The sequence below is a fragment of the Rhipicephalus microplus genome, chromosome 7 (genome assembly GCF_043290135.1).
Source record: "Rhipicephalus microplus isolate Deutch F79 chromosome 7, USDA_Rmic, whole genome shotgun sequence".
In the NCBI taxonomy this organism is placed as follows: Eukaryota; Metazoa; Arthropoda; class Arachnida; order Ixodida; family Ixodidae; genus Rhipicephalus; species Rhipicephalus microplus.
The window spans coordinates 154,572,213-154,583,904 of NC_134706.1; the positions used below are offsets into that span (position 1 = coordinate 154,572,213).

At 40.1% G+C, this 11,692-nt stretch overlaps 1 protein-coding gene across 2 annotated transcripts in view; it reads right to left on the bottom strand.

Moving 5' to 3' along the window:
* Positions 1 to 2,887, bottom strand: part of LOC119173760 (uncharacterized) — a 42,025-nt gene extending 39,138 nt beyond the window's left edge. For both annotated transcript variants that reach the window (XM_075869846.1, XM_075869847.1), the window contains exon 1: positions 1,281 to 2,887. In XM_075869846.1, the coding sequence (XP_075725961.1) occupies positions 1,281 to 1,404 (124 nt within the window). In that variant the 5' untranslated portion in view covers positions 1,405 to 2,887. The remainder of the gene's footprint in view (positions 1 to 1,280) is intronic.
* Between the last annotated feature and the right edge of the window lie 8,805 nt (positions 2,888 to 11,692).

Here is an 11,692-nt window from a genome sequence, read left to right on the forward strand (position 1 = left end):
ATACATAAAACACAATCACGCAGTTTGCTGTCCACCATTTCCAGCTTATTATGTTTACGTTTCTGCTTCCCGTCAAGAGGGAGAGAAATAAAAAAAAAATGAAGTGACAGAGAGGTTAGCCTAGAAGAACTGACTTGCTACCCTGTACAGGGCTGGGGAAATACGAGTTGGAAAGATGATAGAGATAAATACAAAAAAATTAGCAAAAACTTCACATGCACACAGTTCCAGGGCGTTCCGATCACAGTCGTTTGGAGAGGCAGGATGAACGCAAGAAGCGCAGGAGCGCCTCCACAGCCTTCTTTTGAACCCCAGGTGGTCGAAATTTCCGGAGGCCTCGACTACGGCATCTCTCATAATCATATGGTGGTTTTGGGACGTTAAACCACAGATATCAATCAATCAATCAGCCTTCTTTTGCGACATTAAGTTCTGTCGGTAGCACAAGATTCTTTTTTTCCGAAAGAGTCTGGTTGTCTAGTTCGTCAAGTGCATTGCAGAGTGACTGTCTCTGCAAGCAGTATTGTGGGCATTCATACAGAATGTGCCAAGTTGTTTCGTCACTGCCGCAGTAGTCACATACAGCAGTCTCGGCCATTCTTATGCGGTACGTGTACGCATTGGTAACTGCGACGCCCAACCATAATTTGCACAGCATAGTAGCATCTCGTCGGTAAAGTTCTGGTGGAATTCGAACACTGAGAGTTGTGTCTAAGGTACATAATCGCGTGTGGGCGAAAATGTGACACATTGTATTTGGACGTGGTGCGCTTGGGAGCAAGCATGCGGAATTTCCGTGCAGCGTCACTTCTGGAGAGCGGAATCGATATTTGATCGCTTTCAGTTTGGGAAGAATGGGCCGCTCGATCGGCCCGTTCAATCCCAATTATTCCACAGTGACACAGAAGCCATTGAAAGGCTTTTTCATGTCCTTTCTCAATGAAATGGTGAGCCTTTTCTTCAAAGTGCTTCCTGCACTGCGCCGCATGCAGAATCCCTAGTTTTCCGGAGTGTCTAATGCTGCCTTAAAACACAGCAAACTTGTATTCGGTTATGGCGACACGACTAGGAAAACTGATAGGCACTGGGGGAGAGTATTCTTATTAAAGCTATCAAAAAGATGTCTCCGATAGATCGGTGCACGTAAACAGTGCTGTTTCGTTTGTCGAAGTAAAAAAGTACGCTAAACGTAGCAACCATCTCTGTTTTAACACATCATATTATCACTGGTGACTTTTGAAGAAACAGAAAATAAATAAAGAAATAGAACACAAGCTTACCTAGTAACGAGACACTTGTGGAGTTGTTCCGGAGCGGAAAGAGATGTGCTTGTGAACGAACACGTGCAGTTAAGGGAACGCAGGCGTTTAGAAACCGCGGGTTGATGTCTGTTTTATAAAGCATGCTCCTCGAGGACACTACTTCTATACAACTAAAATCCCGCAACGTGCCAGCTCTTTTCTGTCATTCTGGCGTGAGGAACGCCACCTGGAGGGTGATGAAGACGTGACGCTAGCCTAATTGAAACGAGCGCGTGGAATGGGGCGTGCGTACGGGAAAGTAACAAGGGCGCATACAGCCCGGGGGTCTTTCACGTAAACATCAATCACGTGGCCAATGGAGGCAGGCGAACATTCCAACATTGGTCACGTGAAAGAAAAGATCCCGAGACACGCATTCTTCGCCTGCCATCAACCACCGGATGCGGTTGTTTCATCGTCTGTTCAGCCATTTTATGTTTTGACGGCTATACACAACCGAGAAGGCACGCTGCGTGTGCAGTCCCGACTTTGTTTCAAAAGATGAAAGAAAGATGAGGTAACAACATAGTAAAACATGATTTGAAATTGCAGGAGCCACGCATCATCCTTGCTTCCCAAAGGGCACATTGTTTAGAGCAGGCATTCATGGTTTTGGGATGGCAGGCACTCACACATTCACTGGTGTGCACATATTTATATAAAAAATTTAAAACATTGGCAGATCCCACGTACCTGGGAATCGACGTTATGCGGAGCATGCGGAGGGAAGGTGACCATGTTGCAATTTTTTCATTGAGCGATACGTCATGAATTGATGCTAATTGTATGTACAAGTGTTGCACACGCAGACATATGCTGAAAAGTTGCAAATGTTTATATAACCAGTTGTTCGCACTTGCGCAACGATGCCAACTGAAGCATGCATAATAGCAACACCAGAAGCTTATATGAAGCGCTCATGCTCCCGAGGATGGTTGCCCTGGACCCTGCTACATAAATCAACTTCAGCGCATGCCAACTAACCACCATATGACGTAAACCTGAATTGCCGGCTGTATCAAATGAGTGCAGAAGTAATGTTTATGAAATTGGGTAGGCGGCAATGCAACCACTATTGGCATTTCACCAAAATTAAGTGTGTTTTAAGGCAGGATTAGACACTCCGGAAAACTAGGAATTCTGCATGCGGCGCAGTGAAGGAAGCACTTTGAAGAAAAGGCTCACCATTTCACTGAGAAAGGACATGAAAAAGCCTTTCAATGGCTTCTGTGTCACTGTTAATCACTGTTAGCACTCGCACGTTAAAATTGCCCATCTGCGTTGTCGTCGTTCCTGGGTAGATACTAAGTGTCAATCACCTGTCGCACGTACCCGCACCACGGCACATACCCGCCCATGTGTATGTGGTACTGTCTGGAGGGAAGTGTTTACGACGTATGCGATGGCACTGTGACATAATTCATGGCTTTACCAATGCACCTTATTTTTCAAACCATCTTACCCTCCCTTGCTGATTTTGGTTCACGCCAAATTAGGGGGTGACCACGAAAACACTGAAACGTAAGTGACTAAACAGACAGATAAACAGATAGATAAATAGATAGAGAGATAGATAGATAGATACGCTCGAAGTCCCCAAAGTTCACAAAAAAAAACGCCTCGCACTTAAAAAAGAAAGATGAGAGAGAAAATCTTACAGGATCCTTTACGCAAAAAAAGAAATGAATAAATAAAGTGAGACTGATTCCGCTCTTGAAAAAAACTTGTTCGGATCAGGGCAGCCTTCCGATCGAAAATGTCTAAATTAATAAAAACAGTACATTCGAACCACTTTCTCTACTGAAAGGTTCCGTAAGATGCGGAGACCTCACATACGGAATTATTGGAATATGGAAGACGTATGATGCGGGCTCCGCATCAGACGTATGATGCGGACTCCGCATCTTATGGAAAGACGTATCATGCGGAAATTACTGAAATGTGTGCATGTTACGTCTGAATCTAGTGCAAACCAACATAATGTGTAAATTGAATAGACGTCCACATCTTGAGTACATGCAATACTGTGTACAAATCACAATATTTCTTAAATGTGCATGATGAGGGATTTAATCATCGGCATCTTACTAATTGTCGTGATGCGGAAGCAAAATTACCTTTTAAATAAAATACATTACAAAACTACTAAATTAACATGCTAGCGATCATAAATGGTGGTTACATTGCAACACATTAATGCAGTGTTCTATGCAAGACTTAAAAACTTATAAAGTTATTATTATCAATAGAGAAGCATTAATATACACATCAGCCCTGCTACAATTAATATGTTTTTTATTTGTCTGTATGCTCCAGCTGTGAATAGTGACATTGCAGTGTTGATCGTACACAAATGAGGTGACTGCACCGCAATTTCACGAGCTCCACCTAAGCCACAGGATGGTGGCACAATGTAACAGCAATTTTAGAACGAAATGTTTAAACATAAATAATAATGATAGCACTGTGAAAGTGTGGCGCTGTGTTTATCTCATGAATGTCTTGTGGAGATCGGCGAAATGCTGCTTGAGGCTCCGGCACCACTGTAAATTTCGAAGGTCACTGCGATAGAACTTATGTGTCCTTCATAGGCACCTGGAAATGAAAATAATTGGCACAAATAATGTCAGAGACACATGTTAGCACAATAGTTTACATGCACAAGAAATATAACACACAGAATGAAACTGAAAATTTAAGGCACACAATCCTTCATGTTATGCATATGTGAATAATAGAAGGAATGAGTGTATAAATTAGTTCTGCCACATAAAAAAACAGCATGCTTATCACAGTGAAAATAACTAGGTTGTCACGATTTTCAATGGTAGAGATAATCGATTAATATGTCCTTATGAAATTATGATTTAAACGCTTCCTGCACAGTAAAACTTTAGGAACTGCAAGTGAAAGCTCTCAATGTTCATTTATTAGTGTGTGCATGTACATCTGCTGCCTTTATACTATACAGTTTGTGCACAAAATTGGCATCTTGAACAATTTTGAGAGTTAAACCTATGTAACATATGAGGGTAAAAATCAACATGAAAGCAAGCAGGACCAGGCAGGTGCCGTTAAAAATCTGTGCAAGCCAGATAACTATAACCGAACTGCACACATATAGGGGAGCAAGAGTAACAGAAATTCGGCTGCTGACCCGCATGTCGCGGTATCAAACCCCGGCTCCATTTCCGATGGAGGCAGAAATACTGTAGGCACGTGTGCTCAGATTTGGGTGTACGTTAAAGAACCCCAAGTGGTCGAAGTTTCCAGTGCCCTCCACTACGGCGTCTCTCATAATCATATAGTGGTTTTCGGACGTGAAACCCCACATATAAATCAAGAATAACAGAAATAAACTGCCAACAGAAAAGTTGGGTGCATGTGCTATTTGTAAGTGCTTACACCTTACTACATACAGCATGCTCATTCCATTTTAAATACCGATATTGAAAATAACTGCTCTATTAGGAATGTAAAAGGTAACGTAGAACTGAACGACTCTACAAAAAGTGACCCTATTATGACATCACGTTTTCTTATAACAAAATTGACTAAGACTCTCAAATATCATTATGCAAGGAAAAGATCTTCAAAAGAACAATCAAGTTTGAAGTCATAATTATTTATATGGCTACTATGACTATAACCAAGAAATCGACCTCAACATGGCTAATGTTAGTTTTTAAGGCCTATGTTCACTGGACAATGAACTATACCACAAAAAGCACAGCGTTCAGGCAAAGCACCACACAAAAAAAAGAAAGCAGTCCTTTTTGTTATTACCTACAATGCCTTTAAAATGGTATTTTTACCTCTACTTTCCGCTTTTTATCTAAGTAACTGGTGTGAAACAAGTTAGCTGAAAATGCACTGTGCCTCCAAAACCTGTTGGTTGAATCTGAATTTTTAAAAAATGGTGAAGCTTGCACTAAATTAGGCTCCACAAGCCTTGGAACAGTGAGACTACGTGACTCTTAGGACTACTTTAGTTACTTGTGTTTTGTTTCTGGGCCTAAGCATAAAGACAAGGGCTTAACTGAATTGCTGCTAACAAACAAATGCTTTCGAAATTGCCCTAGCATCAAAGGATGCTCAGCCATTTGTTGTTTTTTGCACTGGGCTATTCTACACCAAATATACAAACCATACTGCCTGGCGACCATCACAGATGTATAGTTTAAAAAATGATGGTAATTTACTCTTCTGAAAATAGTTATTTGCAGAAATGTTTTGAAGAGAAAAGAGTAGTGGTCACCTTCAGAATTTCGCAGAATGTCGTGCGGGTGTTATTTGTGAGAAAAATTTCAAAGTACCGCTTTTTCTTGCCATATCAAATTTGATCTACATATTAAGTAAAGATGCTTCTTAAAGTATTTGAAGTCAAGTAACATTAGTGCAATTTTTCTCCTACATAGGCTTTGAAGAATTCAGCCAAACTGTTTATCGTTTGCATTTCTTGTATGGCAATACTGCATTTTGTATGAATATTTGAGCCACAAATACTCACTGCACAGAAGTTATATTTTACGAAAAAAAATAGTGTTAGGTCCAGATTACAAATATCACTATATAATCGTTTTTGTCCACATTGAGATGCAATTTGAGCTGTGTGTTTGTCTAATTGAAAATTACTTTTATATGTAAGTTGAAAGCAAATAAACAGTTCTTGTTACAAGGCAAGTGTTATCATTACAATTTTTGTTTAAATGAGGAAAATGATTTTTGAAGTCTCCTATTGAGGGCCATGGGGAACTTCGGAACGGAAGCTGTCGTACATCAAATGCAGAAAACAGCCATCATAAGAAAACTTCAAAAATTCATTTCTACTTTAAGACAAAGTGTAATCATATAACTTGCTATATAAAGAGAACTGCTTCCTTGCTTTTGATGTGGCGAAAAAATTGCACTAATATTACTGAGCTTCATGCACTACACACAATCACCTTTACTTAATACCAAGACCGAATTTGGTGTAGAAGAGGCAGTATTTTTGAAACACTTTACTTTTTACAAACAACACCCAGACGACATCCTGGGAAGTCCAGAAGGCACCAATGTGGCCTAATATTTTGTTCTCTGCGATATACTTTAGCATTTTGCTGTTTTCAGAAAAATACAGTAAACGAGCACAATTTTTTTTTCAAAACACTTTTAGGACGGTTGGCAAAATGGATGGGATGTTTAATGCGTAATTGCCTCACTGCCAGCGTTTATTCTTCCGAAGCTCAAGCTATCACCTATCTGTTACTGTCTCCCTCACATACAATGCCTGCATAGGAAAGAAAAAGAAAGGCAGGTCCGACAAAGTTCACAAGGCAAAATATTTTCATGTTGGATAAATTCATTACCATAAACAGCAGCAAAATAACATTCATTTTGAGTAGTCCAAGACACAAGATATATACCAGCATACTAAGAGCCAAGCACAAACTTTTCCATAGAACATGTGTGGTGATAGACAGGAAGCACTTATTGCAAGACTGATCAGTCTGTAATTAACTAAATGAAGTACAATGCACTGTTCAATCCAACACCACATAGGCATCTTTGCTATAGCAAAGCCATGTGTTATTGATTCATGCACTAGATGGGACAATGCAAATGTAACAAAAAAGGTGAAGAAAACAAGGGAAAAAAAAAGAAGAAAAGGGGGGATGCAAAGTAGGAGCAGTGTAGCACTACTTTTACTTTGCATTCCCCTTTTCTTTCTTCTTTTTTCTTCTTTTCTATCATTTATCTTTTTTTTTGCTTCCCTTACCCCCAACCTCCGACAGGAGAACACTTTGTATCAGCGCAACCTAACTTGAAAAGAAGCAAGGGCTGCACTCTTCTGCGTTATAGGTTTTTTTTTCAGACAAACATTTCCAACAGGCACACACGCCTATACCAAAAGATGATGTCATTACGGACCCCATTTAAACTAACACGCCAAGGATGACAAGGTGACTGCTAAAAAATAGGTCCTCCTATCGCAACATCGGCCAGCCTGTCTGAAGCACTTCTACTGTTCACCCTGATTACCCCACTAGATGTTTCCATCTGTCGACTCACATCTTCATTTTGGATAACACTAAGACGAGCTTACATTAATGAATACGCACGAAAGTTTAGTGATGTATCATGTATCAGATTAAGCAACTCTGTTAAAAAATTATTGATAGCTTGCATCCAGGCTTTTTACACTGTAGCCTGAAACTTCGTAATGTCTTCTATGCACATGAACCAGATTGACAACGTAATGCACAACCTGCTTAAGAATACTGCGAGGAACAAGATAACGACAAAACGACCAGCCACCCAAAATTTTCGCTGTACATGTTTATAAAATGTTCATGTACCCCAAACGAGGTGCTTATGATACAAGCCGAAAAAACCTACAAGTAGGGCCTTGGAGTCTTCTGGAAGTAAACGTGTTGGATTTTTTCTCTAGAGGGCTTTACACCCATAAGTGAGGAACAAAACTCCTGTATAATGAAGAATGTTGGCAGCTATCAGTTATAGAAAAACCTAATGCAGCTAATCTTCTCCGACACATCTGTACATTTAGAGAGGTGACGTAGCTTCTGTGATTGTGGCAGTAACTCCAACAGGACCAGTGCGAAAATTGGCACTACTTGGCTAGACAAATGTCCAAACATGCCTGCCCGACTCCCTCTATCCATCCTGGCTGAATCTGACACATGATTTCTTAACTGCTGGCTGGACAAAAACAAAACCACTGAAGCACTCACAATACACAGCGTGAAGTTCCTCTGGAGTGGTCAACTTCGTCTTCTGCGATGAAAGAGCAGCACAGTGTACTGATAAGGCACTCCTTGCAATGGTTTTCAATGCCACACAGTGACCTTGCTGGTCCTGTCGAAGAGAGCTTCGGGAGCTTGGAGGGTGCTTGCTCTTTTCTGGGGGCTGCTTCCGCTCCTCGTTTTCTGCTCAAGGTCAACCTGCATAAAGTTGTAGACGAGGCTTTAAGAGTTGTATATAATGATATACAAATTTTCGCTGAACACACATTTCCTCGTGGCACACTGAGGAATTTCTTATAAAACTTAAGGCCTCGCATATGCAAACATTTACAATCGATCCGAAGATGCACTCGACTCTGAAGAAGCAAGTTTGTTATGTAGTGTATATAAAGAAAGGTCATTCCGCACAACCACAACTACAGTTGCACACGAAAACGACATTTTACACGATCCTGTTTATTTACATGGTCCATTTTATTTTATTTACACGGTCCATTTTACACGGTCCTGTTTTACACGATCTGGTCTGCATGAACTCTTGAACCGGGCACCATATAGGTTGAAAGACACACACAGACTTTGAGACAAACCTAGTTTCCCGTGGAGCATCCTCTTGCACTATAACAACACATCTCAATGTAGTTAGTTGGTCAGAACGAGGTGAAAAAAGCTCGCACTTGAAAAGCACGGGCAGAAGGAATGACGCCTGCACCCTGTGCTTTCTGTACATTCTCGTTGAGGGTGCAGTTTTCACCTTATCCTTATGCAATTTCGCATTTATAACAGTGTTCGCTGCATAATCTTTGTGGCGTTAAAGTGTGTGATACTTCATGTGTATCCCATGTAATTTATAAAAATAGAATACAAGATAGCTTGATTCAAAAATAACAAAGTGCATCCAGCGCCATGTCCTGTAGCCATTCTTTAGGCAAGTGGCAGAATGATTTATTCTTCAAAACATATCTTACTTGTAACCACTACAAGAGCTAACTCGTACACTGGCAAATTCTGTTTGCCTCTTCAGATTATAAGGTACCTTTTTTACACCAGAAAATCTTCAAGAAGAATAGAAGTGTTGTAATTGTGAAGAAAGAAAAGTAGAAGGAAAAAAAGATATTGGTTGATTTGTGGGGTTTAACGTCCCAAAACCACCATATGCTTATGAGAGACGCTGTAGTGGAGGGCTCCGGAAATTTTGACCACCTGGGGTTAAAGATCTTTAACGTGCACCCAAATCTGAGTACACGGGCCTACAACATTTCCGCCTCCATCGGAAATGCAGCCGCCACAGCCGGGATTCGAACCCGCGACCTGCGGGTCAGCAGCCCCACTAGACCACCGTGGCGGGGCAGGAAAAAAAAAGATAACCTGCCCTGTACAGGGACCGAGCCTGCGAACTTCGAATAACATGTCCGATGCTCTATCAACTGAGCTACCATGGCGGCTATCCCTCTTCCATTTTGTACGGTATATATGTGCATTTATACATGGAAGAGTCAGTCAGCGCTGCCTGTTACCATTATGGCGAGTGTGGGACACCTTTTTTTGCCTAATGGCAATTACATTACGATTGCAATTACGTTACGATTACTTCCAATATCCCTATACTTCTTTGGCAGCATTATGCATCTGTCCGTTCTCAGAAAATCTGCTAGTCACAGGAGGAGGCAATAGTTCGCCCTCCCACCTAAATGCATGTACTTGAACACATGCACAACTGATCAAAAAAAAAAAACAAGTCACACACCGCTAAGATTACTGAGATTCACTGTTTCAGATTCATGAGTAAAGAAAAGAAGTATAAATTTAAGGGTTTGTTGTCTTTGTTGAACACATTATAATGAGAACTAGCAGAAAATGATGCCAAACAAACTATAGGGGATCTTATCAAAAGTAACTTTAACAAAATTGTGAAAAGAAAAGTGAACAAAACGTAACTTGGCAACGTTTTTTTACAATTGAATTGACATTACTTTTTATAACATCCCTTTATTTTACTGGGTAATGTTGTCGAGTAATTCTCATTATTAGAGTGGTGAGTAGGCTGACAAAGAATGTATATGGCATTGATACTTCTTTTGAACACCTAAAAGTTTGAGGAACTTAAAAGAGTGGAAGCTACTTTGAGGAGACCAGAATATTTAGTTGGAGCGAAAAAAAAAACGTACACACATTTTTACCAGGCTTTTTAACCTATTTTGAGACATAAAAGTGTATGCTGCCAGTAATGTTAAGTACCATTACTTTTGTCACACTATGCACTGTTGCAGGTGTAGTTAGAGTGGTGATAGTGAAGGATTAATCAAGCACGCCACCAACTGCGTTCACATCAATGGTCGCGTATTTTAAAAATAAACCTGCTGTATAGTAAAAAAAATTTTAGAGCATTTATGATTTTATCCAAATCAAGTTAAACCGACTGGGTAAGCAAACCGTTTGCATAAAATCAAAAGGCATAAAGTGATTCATGTATTATAACTATGTGAACAATTTCAGCAATGCAGGGCAAAGTGACAACAGTTCTATTAAAAACCCCTCTCATTATAACATGCATGAAAAGCACCACACCAGAATATTTTATAGTGCATGTAATATCGAGACTACTAGACTGTCTATTGAGCTTTTAGAAGAAGGGTATCTCCTTCACATTCAAGGGGCAACCACTTAGCCTTTTCCTGAGCTTTTCTGTGAATATTTCCTGAATTTCAGATATCATTAGGATTGATTTAGAGTAAACAGATTTTGCTTACGCATTGAAACCTAGTTCTGTATGTAACTGCAATTATGGGTGCCAAACCCTCTCCAATTAATTTTTAACATTTAACTTATTTTTTAACTGCAGCAGCACAACGAGCTATGGGTGCCCAAAAAGTAGCTAGAAACAATACCTTTACCTCTTTGAGCCTTTTGGAAGTGTTCAGCTTCTCAGTGCTCGCCTTACAACATTTTTTTTAAATACGTGTTTGTATGCCCACTGCTCTTGCTCCTTGTACAGTGAGGAGGAGCACATGGCAAGAAGAGACAAGAAAGAAGCATAGCGAAAAAAAGCGAAATAAGGGAGGACCTCTTTTGTATCGTACAATGTGTGTAACATTACTATTGCAACAACATATAGACAAATTATCACGGCTATGTATCCATTGTAGAGTCATACACAGCTGCAACACCACGACTAAATTTCAACCTTGTGTTGGTTTAGGATCCCTTTATAGTGGCAAGCTAATGATATCTGCATTTGTTTGGCACATACTAAGATGCAGTGAAATGTGATATGGTAATCTCATTTAGAATGAACGTCATGTGGCTTCATTGTTTATGTGGCCACAAGTAACTCTGGTTGCAAAGCAATATGGCAGAGCCTAAACAGACGTCACCGACCACTCCAATCTGAACTTGCCTTTGCTACTTGCCCATTATCATCCCAGCAAAAAATGAATAATTGAATCTGCTACAGATAAGTGCTAGCTTATGCTAAGGACCAAGTATGAAGGGTGTTTTGTCATTATTAAGATCAGTTATTTGTTCAAGAACACTTGCTGTCAAACACAAATACATTGCTGTCGAAGCATCAAGACTCAAATATAAAGCAAAAAGAAGTGTCTCTTTAAAAATTACAGGCCACAAGGCAAGATAAATATTTGATAT